Here is a 16740-nt window from a genome sequence, read left to right on the forward strand (position 1 = left end):
ATCTAAAGGAAATGGACAATTTTCAAGACAGACACCATGTAGCAAAATTAAATCAGCCCCATAATCCCTAAAGAAGTAGAAGCAGTCCTCAAAAGCATCCCAACAAAAATAGCCCAGGACCACAAGGGTTCAGTGCAGAATTCTATCAGACCTTCATAAAAGACCTAATACCAATAGTCTCGAAACAATTCCACAAAGTAGAAACAAAGGAAACACTACCCAACTCATTCTTCAAAGCCAAAATTAAGCTCATTCCTAAACCAAAAGAAGACCCTACAAAGAAAGAGAACTTCAGGCGAATTTCCCTCATTAACAAGTATGTAAAAATACTCAATAAAATTTTTGCAAACTGCATCCAAAAACACAATAGAACGATCATTCACTAGGATCAAGTAGACTTCATTCCAGTGGTGCAAGGATGGGTCAATATATGGAAATCCATCAACATAAGTCAGCATATAAACAAACTCAAAGGAAAAAAAAACACATGATCATCTCACTAGATGCTAAGAAAGCATTTGGCAAAATTCAATACCCCTTCAAGTTAAAAGATTTAGAAAGAGCAGGAATCCAAAGGCCATACCTAAACATAGTAAAAACCATATAGAGCAAACCAACAGCCAACATCAAACTAAATAGTGAGAAACTTGAAGCAATCCCACTAAAATCAGGGACTAGACAAGGCTACCCACTCTCCCCCTACCTATTCAATGTAGTACTGGAAGTCCTGGTCAGAGCAATTAGACAGCAAAAGGAAGTCAAAGGGATACAAGTCGGAAGGAAGAAGTCAAAATATCAGTATTTGTAGATGACATGATAGTATACTTAAGTGATCCCAAAAATTCCACCAGAGAACTCCTACATCTGAGAAACAACTTCGGAAAATTGGCTGGATATAAAATTAACTGGAACACATCAGTAGCTTTCCTCTATAAATGATAAAAAAGACCAAAAAAGAAATTAGAGAATCGACACCCTTCAAAATAGTCACAAAAAATATAAAATATCTTGGTGTGACCCTAACCAAGTAAGTGAAGGATCTGTATGACAGGAACTTCAAGTCTCTCAAGAAGGAAATTGAAGAAGACCTCAGAAATAGAAAGATCTCCCATGCTCATGGACTGCAAGGATCAACATAGTAAAAATGGCCATCTTGCCTAATGCAATCTAGAGGTTCAATGCAATCCCCACAAAATTCCAACTCAATTCTTCATAGAGTCAGAAATAGCAATTTGCAAATTCATTTGGAATAATAAAAAACCCAGGATAGCATAAGCCATTCTCAACAATAAAAGAGTTCCAGGTGATTTACCATCTCAGACCTCTAACTATATTACAGATCAATTGTGATAAAAACTGCCTGGTACTGGTACAGAGACAGGCAGGGAAATCAATGGAATAGAATTGAAGGCCCAAAAATGAATGCATAAACCTATGGTCACTTGATCTTTGACAAAGGAGCTAAAAACATTCAATGGAAAAAGGACAGCCTCCTGAATAAATGGTGTTGGTTCAACTGGCAGTCAGCATGCAGAAGAATGCAAATAAATCCTTTTCTATCCCCTTGTACAAAGCTCAAGTCCAAGTGGATCAAAGATCTCCACATAAAACCAGGTACAAAGAACATAAGAGAACAGAAAGTGGATAGATAAGGACTTAGAACACACAGGCACTGGGAAAATTATCCTGAACAGAACACCAATGGCTTATGCTCTAAGACCAAGAATTGACAAATGGGACCTCATGAAACTGAAAAGCTTCTGTAAGGCTAAGAACACTGTCAAAAGGACAAAACAGCAACTGCAACCAACAGATTGGGAAAAAATCTTTACCAATCCTACATCTGATAGGGTGCTAATATCCAATATATAGGAAGAACTGAAGAAGTTAGACTCCAGAGAATCAAACAATCCTATTAAAAAATGGGGTACAAAGCTAAACAAAGAATTCTCAACTGAAGAATATCGAATGGCTGAGTAACATAAAGAAATGCTCAACATTCCTAGTCATCAGGGATATGCAAATCAAAACAACCATGTGATTCAAATTCATAACAGTTAGAGTGGCTAAGGTCAAAAACTCATGTTACAGCAGATGCTGGTGAGGATGTGAAGAAAGAGGAACACTCCTCCACTGTTGGTGGGGTTGTAAATTGGTACAACCACTATGGAAATCAGTCTGGGAGTTCTTCAGAAAATTGGACATACTACTTACTACCTGAGCACCCAGCTAGACCACTTCTGGGCATATACCCAAAAGAAGTGCCAACATCTAACAAGAACAAATGTTTCACCATGTTGATAGCAGCCTTATTTATAATAGCCAGACCCTCGAAAGACCCCAGATATCCTTCAACAGAAGAATGGATACAGAAATTGTGGTACACTTACACAATGGAGTACTACTCAGCTATTAAAAACCATGAATTCATGAAATTCCTAGGCAAATGAATGGAAGTTGAAGCTATCATCCTGAGTGAGGTACCCCAGTCACAAAAGAACACTCATGGTGTGTACTCACTGATAAGGGGATAATAGCCGAAAAGGTTCATAATACCCATGAAAAATTTTATTGAAATTATGAAGCTCAAATAGAAGAGCAGAAGGTGGATGCCTCAATCCTTCTTAGAAGGGAGAACAAAACACTCATGGGAGGAAATAATGGGACAAATAGAGGAGCAGGAATAGGAGAAAAAAAAAGATCATCCAGAGACTGCCTCACCTGGGGATCCATCCCATATGCAGCCACTAAACCCAAGCACTATTGCTGATGCCAAGCAGTGCTTACTGACAGGAACCTGACATGGGTTTCACCTCAGAGGCTCTACCAGAGCCATACTGATATAGAGGAGGATGCTTGCAGCTAACCATCAGACTGCACAGGAGGACCCCAATGAAGGATCTAGAGAAAGGACTGAAGGAGCTGAAAGGTCCTGCAACCCCATGGGAAGAACAACATTATCAACCAACCAAACCCACCATAGCTACCAGGGACTAAAACACCAACCAATGAGTTTGCAGGGAGAAAGTCATGGCTCCAGGTGTATAGGCAGCAGAGGATAGCACCATTTGACATCAATGGGAGGAGAGGTTTGTGGTCCAGGGCAGGGTCACTTTCCCCATGTATGAAAATACCTAGGCATTGAGGAGGGAGAGGGTGGTTGGGAGAGGGAGCACCTTCATGTAGGTAATGGGATGGGGAGGGAGATAACATCTGAAATGTCAATGCAAAGAATATCCAATTTAAAAAAAAGAAAAAAAAAAGGTTCCATACAGGCAGTATTTATGCTCTGCTTTTATGTTCCAAACATACATTTAGCAAACAACTTGACTATGATCTAAGAGTATGTTTAAAAACATACTTGGTTTTGCAAGCTGAAAATAAAACAGTAAAAAATTAAATAAAAATAAACCTATAGCATCTGCCACCCGGAATGGCGGATCGTAGAGGCTGAGCAACTGGTGGGTGGGAGACCTGGGCTGCCAGGGATCAGAGAGATCTCTGCGGAGTGCACACGGAAAGTGCACCCCCTGCCTTGCCCTGCCCTGTCTGATCCAGCGACCAAGAACAGAACTTTGGGACTTCTGGTCCCACCCGACAACACTGAGGCATAGAACAGGACTCGGCCCATCTGCCACCTGGACCAGTGGAGATCCAGGGACACAGACCAGATACATGGGAAAGGCAAGAACATATCACTGACAACAAAATGGCAAGAGGAAAGCAAAAGAGTATATCCCAAGGAAACCAAGACAACCTGGCAACACCAGAACCCAGCTCTCCCATAACAGCAAACATCTGAATTCCAAACACTCCAGAAAAAGAAGACGCAGACCTGAAATCATACCTCAAGATAATGATAGAGATACTTAAACAAAAACGGGAAGAAAAGCAATAAGATTCAGAAGCTTTTAAAGAGGAAACAAGAAAAACACTCAAAGAACTCAAAGAACGAGAGGAAAACAGAACCAAAGAAATAAAGGAATGGAAGGGGGAATTTAAAACGGAAATTGACACAATAAAGAAAACACAAAAAGAGATAACCCTAGAGGTAGAACAACTAAAAAAGAAATCAGGAGTCACAGAAGCAAGCATTTCCAATAGATTACAAGAGATGGAAGAGAGAATCTAGGGGGCAGAAGACAACATTGTAAACATAGACAAAACAGCCAGAGAAGATGCAAAAAACAAAAAGCTCCTAACCCAAAATATCCAGGAAATCCAGGACACAATGAGAAGACCGAACCTAAGGATAATAGGAATAGAAGAGGGAGAAGAGTATCAACTAAGAGGCACAGTAAATATCTTCAACAAAATCGTAGAAGAAAACTTCCCTACCCTCAAGAATGAGATGACCACGAGCATAAAAGAAGCCTTCAGAACTCCAAATAGGGTGGACCAGAAAAGAAATACCTCCTGACACATAATAGTAAAAACATCAAGCACCCAAAGTAAAGAAAGAATACTAAAAGCAGTAAGGGAAAAAGGTCAGGTAACATATAAAGGCAGGCCAATCAGACTCACACCCGATTTCTCAACAGAGACTATGAAAGCTAGAAGAGCCTGGACAGACATCATGGACACCCTAAGAGAGCACAAGTGCCAGCCCAAGCTGCTATACCCAGCAAAATTATCAATCACCATAGATGGAGAGATGAAGATATTTCAAGACAAATCTAAATTTACACAATATCTGACCACAAACCCAGCACTACAACGAATTATAGGTGGAAAACCCAATACAATGAGTGAAAATACAGCCTAGTAAAAACAAGAAAACTCCTAAACAAGAAAAGTAAAAGAAGAAAAAGACACAGACACAACTCAACCCACAAAAGCAATAATGGCAGGAAACAGAAACAACTATTCCTTGATATCTATTAACATAAATGGACTCAACTCCCCAATAAAGAGACATAGGCTATCAGGCTGGATACATAAACAAAATCTAGCCTTTTGCTGCATACAGGAAATTCATCTCAGAGACAAAGACAGACACTATCTCAGAGTAAAAGCATGGGAAAAAAACTTCCAAGCAAAAAGCTCCAAGAAGCAAGCTGGAGTGGCTATTCTAATATCGAATAAAGTAAATTTCCAACCAAAAGTTATCAAAAAAGATAAGAAAGGACACTTTTTACTCATTACCGGGTAAATCTGTCAGGAGAAACTCTCAATCCTTAACATATATGCTCCAAATAAAAAAGCAACCACATTTATAAAAGAAACCTTACTAAAGCTCAAAAAATACAATTCACCCCATACAATAATAGTGGGAGACTTTAATACCCCACTCTCACCAATGGACAGATCATGGAAACAGAAACTGAACAAGGACACTGCAAAACTAGCAGAGACTTTGAACCAACTAGAATTAATAGATATATACAGAACATATTATTCTAAAGTAAAAGAATACACCTTCTTCTCACCACCCCATGGCACCTTCTCGAAAATTGACCACATAATTGGACACAGAGCGAGCCTCAATAGATATAAGATGATTGAATTTACTCATTACCTGGGAAATCTGTCAGGAGGAACTCTCAATCCTTAACATATATGCTCCAAATTAAAAATCACCCACATTCATAAAAGAAACTCTACTAAAGCTCAAAAAATACATTTCACCCCACACAATAATAGTGGGAGACTTTAACACCCCACTCTCACCAATGGACAGATCAGGGAAACAGAAACTGAACAAGGACACTGCAAAACTAGCAGAGACTTTGAACCAACTAGAATTAATAGATATATACAGAACATACTATCCTAACGTAAAAGAATACACCTTCTTCTCACCACCCCATGGCACCTTAAAGAAAATTGACCACATAATTGGACACAGAACCAGCCTTCATCGATATAAGAAGATTGAAATACTCCCATGCATCCTCTCAGATCACCATGGTCTACGGCTGGTCTTTAACAACAAAAAAGACAACAAAATGCCCACATACACATGGAAACTAAACAACGCTCTGTTAAAGGATAGCAGGGTCAAAGAAGAAATAAAGAAAGAAATTAAGGACTTTCTAGAATTCAACGAAAATGATAACACAACATAACCAAACCTATGGGATGCAATGAAAGCAGTATTGAGAGGAAAACTCATTGCCCTAAGTGCTTCCAAGAAGAAACTGGAGAGAGCTCACATCAGCAACCTGACAGCACAGCTAAAAGCCCTAGAACAAAAGGAAGCAGATATACCCAAAAAGAGTAGACGGCAAGAAATAATCAAAATTAGGGCAGAAATAGACCAAATAGAAACAAAAAAAAAAAAAAACCATTGAAAAAAATCAACAAAACAAAGAGTTGGTTCTTTGAGAAAATCAACAAGATTGATAAACCCCTAGCCAGACTAACTAAAGGGCAAAGAGAGAGTATCCAAATTAACAAAATAAGAAAGGAAAGTGGTGACATAACAACTGAAACTAAGGAAATTCAAGAAATCATCAGATCCTACTACAAAAACTTATACTCCACAAAATTGGAAAATCTGGAGGAAATGGACGAATTCCTAGACAGATACAAGGCCCCAAAGTTTAACCAGGACCAAGTAAACCATCTAAATAACCCTATAACACCTAAAGAAATAGAAGAAGTCATCAAAAGCCTCCCAACCAAACAAAGCCCAGGTCCAGACGGGTTCAGTGCAGAATTTTGTCAGACATTTATTGGGGATATAACACCAATATTCGCCAAACTATTCCAAAAGATAGAATCAGATGGAATATTACCCAACTCATTTTTTGAGGCTACAATAACCCTCATACCTAAGCCACACAAAGACCCTACAAGGAAAGAGAACATCAGACCAATCTCACTTATGAACATTGATGCAAAAATACTCAACAAAATCCTTGCAAACCGAATCCAAGAACACATTAAAACGATCATTCATCACGACCAAGTAGGCTTCATCCCTGGGATGCAGGGATGGTTTAATATAAGGAAATCCATCAATATAATCCACCATATAAACAAACTCAAAGATCAAAATCACATGGTCATCTCACTAGATGCTGAGAAAGCATTCGACAAAATCCAACACCCCTTCATGTTAAAAGTCCTGGAAAGAACAGGAATCCAAGGCCCATATTTAAACATAATAAAAGCAATATACAGCAAACCAACAGCCAACATCAAACTTAATGGCGAGAAACTTGAAGCAATCCCACTAAAATCAGGGACTCGACAAGGCTGCCCACTCTCTCCCTACCTATTCAACATAGTACTGGAAGTCCTGGCTGGAGCAATTAGACAGCAAAAGGAGATCAAGGGGATACAAATCGGAAAGGAAGAGATAAAAACATCACTCTTTGCCGATGACATGATAGTGTACTTGAGTGACCCCAAAAATTCCACCAGAGAACTCCTACAGCTGATAAACAAGTTCAGCAAAGTGGCCGGATACAAAATTAACTCAAACAAATCAGTAGCCTTCATATACTCAAAGGACAAACATGTGGAGAAAGAAATTAGGGAAAAGGTACCCTTCACAATAGTTACAAAAACTATGAAATACCTTGGTGTGACTCTAACTAAGGAAGTGAAGGACATGTATGACAAGAACTTCAAACCTCTAAAGAAAAAAATTGAGGAGGATCTCAGAAAATGGAAAGATCTCCCATGCTCATGGATTGGAAAGATCAACATCTTAAAAATGGCCATCCTACCAAAAGCAATCTACAGATTCAATGCAATTCCCATCAAAATTCCAACCCAGTTCTTCATGGAATTGGAAAGATCAATGTGCAATTTCATATGGAATAACAAAAGACCTAGAATAGCGAAATCCATCCTCAACAACAAAAAAACATTTGCGGGAATCACTATCCCTGACCTCAAGCTATATTACAAGGCAATTGTGCTGAAAACTGCATGGTACTGGTACAGAAATAGGCAAGTGGATCAATGGAATAGAATAGAAGATCCAGAAATGAGCCCTCATGTATATGGTCACCTGATTTTTGACAAAGGAGCAGTAAACATTCAATGGAAAAAGGACAGCCTATTCAACAAATGGTGCTGGTCCAACTGGCACTCAGCATGCAAAAGAATGAAAATAGACCCGTTCTTATCTCCTTGTACAAAGCTCAAGTGTACGTGGATTAAAGATCTCCACATTAAACCAGATACACTGGAACTATTAGATGAGAAAGTAGGGAAAACCTTAGAACACATAGGCACAGGAGAAAATTTCCTGAACAAAACACCAATTGCTCAAGCTCTAAGGTCAAAGATTAACAAATGGGACTTAATGAGATTGCAAAGTTTCTGTAAGGCTAAGGACATCGTCAAGAAAACAAAACGGCAACCAACAGAATGGGAAAAGATCTTTACCAACACCACATCAGATAGAGGCCTAATATCCAAGGTGTACAAGGAACTCAAAAAGCTAGACACCAGAGAATCAAATAACCCTATTAAAAAATGGGGTACAGAGCTAAACAAATCATTTTCAGTTGAGGAACAACAAATGGCCGAAAAACATCTGAGGAAGTGCTGGACATCCTTAGCCATCAGAGAAATGCAAATCAAAACAACCCTAAGATTCCACCTCACACCAGTCAGATTGGCCAAGATCCAAAACTCAGATGACAGCAGATGCTGGCGAGGCTGCGGAGAAAGAGGAACACTTCTCCACTGTTGGTGGGGTTGCAAGCTAATACAACCACTCTGGAAATCTGTCTGGCAATACCTCAGAAAATTGGATATAGTACTACCTGAAGACCCAGCTATTCCACTTCTGGGCATATACCCCAGAGACACTTTAATACACAACAAAGATATATGCACCACAATGTTCATAGCGGCTCTATTTATAATAGCCAGAAGCTGGAAGGAACCCAGATGTCCTTCAGAAGACGAATGGATACAAAAATTGTGGTACATATACACAATGGAATACTACTCAGCCACCAGAAACAATGACTTAACCAAATTCTTAAGAAAATGGCTGCATCTAGAAAAGATCATCTTGAATGAGATAACCCAGTCACAAAAGAACAGACATAATATGCAGTCACTGATAGTGGGATGCTAACCCCAGAGGCTTACACTCCCCCAGAAACAACTCATAGACTGTATGAAGTCCAAGAAATAAAGAAAACAAAAAATATACATATATTCACAAAACAAGAAGACTTTGACTATTCCCATGTTGCGTTTTGTTTTGCATGTACTTTACGCTTATTGCAACTAGTACGTTTTCAATGCATACTGTCAAGCCCTTGAAAAAAATCAAGTACTGACTAAAAATCATATTCACATGGTTTTATGTAAAATTTATTTTAATGTCTGAAAAAACAGTACTGACAAAAATGTATAATTTTAACTAAAAATGTTTAAAATCTTTATATTTATCTTTGTTTTGCAAAATAAAGTCATTTAAAAAAAAAAAGAAGAAGATTGAAATACTCCCTTGTATCCTCTCAGATCACCATGGTCTACGGCTGGTCTTTAACAACAACAAAGACAACAAAAATCCACATACACATGGAAACTAAACAATGCTCTGTTATACGATAGCAGGGTCAAAGAAGAAATAAAAGAAGCAATTAAGGATTTTCTAGAATTCAACGAAAACGAAAACACAAAATACCCAAACCTATGGGATGCAATGAAAGCAGTACTGAGAGGAAAACTCATAGCCCTAAGTGCTTCCAAAAAGAAACTGGAGAGAGCTTACATCAGCAACCTGACAGCACAGCTAAAAGCCCTAGAACAAAAGGAAGCAGATATACCCAAAAAGAGTAGCTGGCAAGAAATAATCAAAATTAGGGCAGAAATAGACCAAATAGAATAAAAAATAACCATTGAAAAAATCAACAAAACCAAGAGTTGGTTCTTTGAGAAAATCAACAAGATTGATAAACGCCTAGCAAGACTAATTAGAGGGCAAAGAGAGAGTATACAAATTAACAAAATCAGAAAGGAATGTGGGGATATAACAACTGAAACAGAGGAAATTCAAGAAATCATCAGATCCTACTACAAAAAAAATTATACTCCACAAAATTGAAAAATCTTGAGAAAATGGAAAAATTCCTAGACAGATACAAAATGCTAAAGTTAAACCAGGACCAAGTAAATCATCTAAATAACCCTATAACACCTAAAGAAATAGAAGAAGTCATCAAAAGCCTCCAAACCAAAAAAAGCCCAGGTCCAGACGGGTTCAGTGCAGAATTTTATCAGACATTTATTGGGGATATAACATCAATACTCTCCAAACTGTTCCAAAAGATAGAATCAGATGGAATACTACCTAACTCATTTTTTTGAGGCTACAATAACCCTCGTACCTAAACCACACAAAGACCCTACAAGGAAAGAGAACTTCAGACCAATCTCACTTATGAACATTGATGCAAAAATACTCAACAAAATCCTTGCAAACCGAATCCAAGAACACATTAAAACGATCATTCATCACGACCAAGTAGGCTTCATCCCTGGGATGCAGGGATGGTTTAATATAAGGAAATCCATCAATATAATCCACCATATAAACAAACTCAAAGATCAAAATCACATGGTCATCTCACTAGATGCTGAGAAAGCATTCGACAAAATCCAACACCCCTTCATGTTAAAAGTCCTAGAAAGAACAGGAATCCAAGGTCCATACCTAAACATAATAAAAGCAATATACAGCAAACCAACAGCCAACATCAAACTTACTGGCGAGAAACTTGAAGCAATCCCACTAAAATCAGGGACTCAACAAGGCTGCCCACTCTTCCCCTACCTATTCAACATAGTACTGGTAGTCCTGGCTGGAGCAATTAGACAGCAAAAGGAGATCAAGGGGATACAAATTGGGAAGGAAGAGATAAAAACATCACTCTTTGCCGATGATATGATAGTGTACTTGAGTGACCCCAAAAATTCCACCAGAAAACTCCTACAGCTGATAAACAAGTTCAGCAAAGTGGCTGGATTCAAAATTAACTCAAACAAATCAGTAGCCTTCATATACTCAAAGGACTAACATGTAGAGAAAGAAATTAGGGAAAAGGTACCCTTCACAATTGTCACAAAAACTATGAAATAGCTTGGTGTGACTCTAAATAAGCAAGTGAAGGACCTGTATGAGAAGAACTTCAAACCTCTAAAGAAAGAAATTGAAGAGGATCTCAGAAAATGGAAAGATCTCCCATGCTCATGGATTGGAAAGATCAACATATTAAAAATGGCCATCCTACCAAAAGCAATCTAAAGATTAAATGCAATCGCCATCAAAATTCCAACACAGTTCTTCAAGGAATTGGAAAGATCAATGTGCAATTTCATATGGAATAACAAAAGACCTAGAATAGCGAAATCCATCCTCAACAATAAAATAACATCTGCGGGAATCACTATCCCTGACCTCAAGCTATATTACAAGGCAATAGTGTTGAAAACTGCATGGTACTGGTACAGAAATAGGCATGTGGATCAATGAAATAGAATAGAAGATCCAGAAATGAGCCCTCATGTATATGGTCACCTGATTTTTGACAAAGGAGCCATAAACATTCAGTAGAAAAAGGACAGCCTATTCAGCAAATGGTGCTGGTCCAACTGGCACTCAGCATGCAAAAGAATGAAAATAGACCCTTTCTTATCTCCTTGTACAAAGCTCAAGTGTAAGTGGATCAAAGATCTCCACATTAAACCAGATACACTGAAACGATTAGATAAGAAAGTAGGAAAAACCTTAGAACACATAGGCACAGGAGAAAATTTCCTGAACAAAACACCAATGGCTCAAGCTCTAAGGTCAAAGATTAACAAATGGGACTTAATGAGATTGCAAAGTTTCTGTAAGGCTAAGGACATTGTCAAGAAAACAAAACGGCAACCAACAGAATGGGAAAAGATCTTTACCAACACCACATCAGATAGAGGCCTAATATCCAAGGTGTACAAGGAACTCAAAAAGCTAGACACCAGAGAATCAAATAACCCTATTAAAAATGGGGTACAGAGCTAAACAAAACGTTCTCATTTGAGGAACACTGAATGGCAGAGAAACATCTGAGGAAGTGGTCCACATCCTTAGCCATTGGGGAAATGCAAATCAAAACAACCCTGAGATTCCACCTCACACCAGTCAGATTGACCAAGATCCAAAACTCAGATGACAGCAGATGCTGGTGATGCTGGGGAGAAAGAGGAACACTTCTCCACTGTTGGTGGGGTTGCAAACTAATACAACCACTCTGGAAATCAGTCTGGTGATACCTCAGAAAATTGGATATAGTACTACCTGAAGACCCAGCTATTCCACTTCTGGGCATATACCCCAGAGACACTTTAATACACAACAAAGATATATACACCACAATGTTCATAGCAGCTCTATTTATAATAGCCAGAATCTGGAAAGATCCCAGATGTCCTTCAGAAGATAAATGGATACAAAAATTGTGGTACATATACACAATGGAATACTACTCAGCCACCAGAAACAATGACTTAACCAAATTCTTAATTAAATGGCTGCATCTAGAGAATATCATCCTGAGTGATATAACCTAGTCACAAAAGAACAGACATAATATGCAGTCACTGATAGTGGGATGCTAACCCCAGAGGCTTGCACTCCCCCAGAAACTCTATGAAGTCCAAGAAATAAAGAAAACAAAACAAAAAAATACTTACAAAACAAGAAGACTTTGACTATTTCCATGTTGCGTTTTGTTTTGCATGTACTCTATGCTCATTGTAACTATTAGGTTTTCAATGCATACTGTCAAGACTTTGAAAAAATCAAGTACTGACTAAAAAATATATTTACATATTTTTATGTAAAAATATTTTAATATCTGAAAAAACAGTACTGACAAAAATGCATAATTTTAAGCAAAAAATGTTTAAAATCTGTACATCTATCTTTGTTTTGTAAAATAAAGTCATTTAAAAAAATAAAAATAAAAAGAAACATATAAACATGTTTAAGAGGTCCACCCCAATATCTTTAGTAAATGTCTGACCCACTTTCTAATGAATAACAAGTAATAAAATGATGAAACCTGGCATAGCAAATGGTCAGTTAGTATTGTTTTATCCTGTTGTTTTCTTATTGTATTTATAGAGAAATTGCAGATTACATGCAAATGAATAAGAGGAATGGGGAAAGGATTGCAGGAAATGCCACTGAGACATTGCACTGTTGTAATGGACTTAGAAACTGTTTCCAGGCATCCTGGGGAATGGTAAGGGAATAAACAGACATGTAAGGCCTGGTTGAATGGTGTAACCTCTCATCATACAACTCAGTTTCAGAGACAGGAAGATAATTTTGAGGCTAGCTGTGGCACACAGTGAAATATGGTCTCAAAATAACAGTAGACACATCTACATAATATACATTGGTGAGGCTGGAGTTGGATATATTGAAATATATGCAATTGTCCCATGTTCATAAAAATACAAGTGGGTAGGGAAATAGTTATTCAAGGGTACAGTCCCTTTTCTATAAAAATTAAAATTCTTTACCTCCTCTTGCTTCAAATCTACCTGTTTTTCAAAGATGTGGTAAAGATGTCACTTGTGCTATGAAACCTTCCTCAGTCACTAAATGTGAATCAAAATATCCATTAATTCTGTTTTTATTCATTGCACACATTCGCCCCAGCACTCCTGATATCAGTGTGTGACTCCTCCACAAGATGAAAAAAACAATGCACTCTACCTTGTTTATGAAATGTGTACAAAGCCTAGCATATTTTCCACATCCTAAGATGCTAGGAAAATGACTCAGTAGCACTGACTTAGGAGAGTGCATTATCACCTAGCTTACCTGAAGGAGGATTTGTTCTCTTTCTTTTCTTGCTTGATTCCCCTCCATTCTCAATGAGGCCTTCTGGGACCAGAGGGCCACTGGCACTACCAAACTGCAGGGGTTCGTTGTTGTTGGCAGGGTCAAAGGGCAGCTGATTCAATCCTAAAGAAGAAAAAGAAATCCAAAGTCCAGACTCTATTAAGGACTGGGGTCATCCCCAGGTTTTATTATATGAGGCCCCCCAGGGGGACTCTTTTAGTTTTAAGAGAGTCTTGGTGCAAAAAGGTAAATCCTTAAAGACAGCTGCCCTCTGTGATTTTTGCAGATTTGCTGACAAGGTCAGAATTAAAATACAAGATAGTGACTGCATCATTTGTTAGAATCCTCTCACTTTTGTTTTGTACTTCTTCCATTAAAACTACAGGGCTATCTTGATGTGTGGCGGTCCCTGCCTATACAGCCAGCACCATAAGAATAAACAAGTTTGATGCCATCTAGACTACATAAGAAGACTTCATCTGAAGCAAAAAACAATTTTTTTAGATGTTTTTGTAGTAGGGTTTAGTTTTCTTTGAAAAAGAGTAGCTTTGAATTTTTGAATTATCCCATAACATCTTTTCTATTATTTTGTTATGAGGTTTGTTGAAGTGATGTAGATACAAACATTAGACTCTTCTGGTAAATCACATATAAGGGGGGCTGGGTAGAGACAAATTCTTACTCCAGCAGCAGTATATGGAAATATAAGTGTTTCTATTAAAATTTCATAAAATATGGGAAAAAAAGCTTTGCCAAAGCCCTAAGAAAAGATATCTCTTCCAAGCCTTTTCTCCACCATCCCTATCAAGAGGGGAAATCAGGAGAATCTGATTTGGTTCTTTTTTCTTTTTTTAACTTCTCAATTTTTCTATGACCAATCATTGTACAATTCTTGGGATAATGTTGCAAAACATAATAATAAACGAAATGATGGGAAAATAGCCAGCTAAGGTCAGACAAAGTCTCAGTAAAGTGAATGCTGAGCAGAATGCTTCTACATTATTGTTTCTAATAAATATTCTTTTTCTAATGATCCGAGAACATATAAAAGGTAGTATTTTTTTTTTCTTAGCAACTAGACTCCACTAGGAAAAATCCCATTAAATGTCCTTTGGGACTTGCCAAACATTCTTCATTTACAGCATGTAAATAACTATATGAAATAATGCAACTTGCTTCTATGCCTTAAGTCAACTGTTCAGTAAATCCTATCTATGTCCTATTAGTTATGCATTATTACTAGAAGGAGAAAACAAAGAAAGAAGAAACAAGCAATGCAGATGCAGTGGTGTGGGCATTTAATCATTCTGAAATGACTGTGTATGATTCCAACATTTTTCTTAGCAATTCCTTCTGCATTAGCAAGCACTCTGACCAAGTTCCAAAGACAAACTGAGAATGGAAATCCTCGGTTTCTTTTGAATAGTTAGACAGGATTGGAAAGCCATATTATCTCTCTTAGCCCTAGTCTCACAATGTGTTGAATGGGAGGGATAACATTGCACAAGGTTGTTGCAGAGATTATAAAAAACAGATGTTTGTGGCAATTATTTTATTGTAAATGAATAATTATAAGTTCTTCTGATGACTCTATATCCCACAACTGTATCCCTTTGTGCCTAGCACAGTAATACACAGTGAATATTGAATGGATTAATTTAGCCTCAACAAGTAGAGGCAGGTAGCTCATAATATTAAGACATGTGATTAAAGCCTTGGCAGAGAATAATCAAGAATTAATGAACAAATGGAAAGTTCTAATGCTGATTGGGGGAACATTACTTAGAATAATCTGATTTTATATGCAACTCCATCATTTCAGTAATATGCTACAGGATGGGTAAAATATTGATTAAAAGAAATTCTCAGAGAGTGGGATATTCTGATGATGTCATAAGGTTCTTTATTATTTTGTTTTGCCTTTCATAATTTTAAAGAATAATATATTAGTCCATTTCCCTGTTTATAAAGTAGATAACAAGGGAGCTAACAGAACCTCTAAGCTATAATCTACAAATAGAAGCTAGCAAGGGTACTTAACTCCCAGGACTGGTAAAAATATAAAATCATATCATGAAGGTGAGGCATTCTGGATCACATCTGATCTGGCTGGCCCATAGCCAATACTCAATAAACGAAATATATGCATGTCTATGTGTATATGTACACACACATATATGTGTGTGTGTGTGTGTGTGTGTTTGTGTTTGTGTGTGTGTGTGTGTGTGTGTGTGTGTGTGTATAATATATATTCTTGAATTGTCTGATCTATAGCATGGCTTTTACACTTCTTGCTTCTTCCCAGGTCAGTATACTACCTATTTCCTCACAGAGAGAACAGGTAAGATGTCAAGACTAAATGGGCATGGTAAGTTCAATAAAAACTGACCAAAACTGCTATAATTTCTTATATAGAGGAAGTGTAAGGTGAGGAAGTTGATCTGAGTGATGAAATCCAAAACCATCACCTCCTTTCCTCACTCAACTGTTTCATTCCTGCTTTTATGTTTTTGTAAACACTGAAGTAGTCCAGCAAATAAAATCTGGTGAGATAATGTTCACTGTCTTAGCAATTTGGTCAAAATTCTATTTGCTTTATTTGGTTCCAGACAGTAATTTCAGAGATTTGGATATTGTATGCCTCACACAGATGTACAGATTTTTTGACATGGAATAGGAGAGATTTCAAGAGGATTTTTGTGAATTGACCTCCTATGAAATCCAGATACATGAAAATGTAATGCAGCACCTCAGGTCTTTTTTTTTTAATAGTGAAAGCTCTCCAGCAAAAGAGAGACATCTTACACAGTAAGCCAAATCACTGGACACAAATCCACATTTTATATTATCTAGGACCCAATATAATCTTCAAAGATTTGTAGCTTGAGAGCAAGGGCTATGAAGCTAGTGAAATCCTAAGA

General features: G+C 37.6%; 1 protein-coding gene across 3 annotated transcripts in view; it reads right to left on the reverse strand.

Moving 5' to 3' along the window:
* The window catches only part of ENOX2 (ecto-NOX disulfide-thiol exchanger 2), a 282303-nt gene that overhangs the window by 149110 nt on the left and 116453 nt on the right, over positions 1-16740 (reverse strand). For all 3 annotated transcript variants that reach the window (XM_080909606.1, XM_080909605.1, XM_080909604.1), the window contains exon 2: positions 13799-13942. Coding sequence is in view for 2 of the 3 variants with exons in the window: in XM_080909605.1 (XP_080765731.1) it covers positions 13799-13942 (144 nt within the window). In the remaining variant the exon portion in view is untranslated. The remainder of the gene's footprint in view (positions 1-13798; positions 13943-16740) is intronic.

This window comes from Micromys minutus, assembly GCF_963924665.1.
Source record: "Micromys minutus genome assembly, chromosome: X".
Lineage (NCBI taxonomy): Eukaryota > Metazoa > Chordata > Mammalia > Rodentia > Muridae > Micromys > Micromys minutus.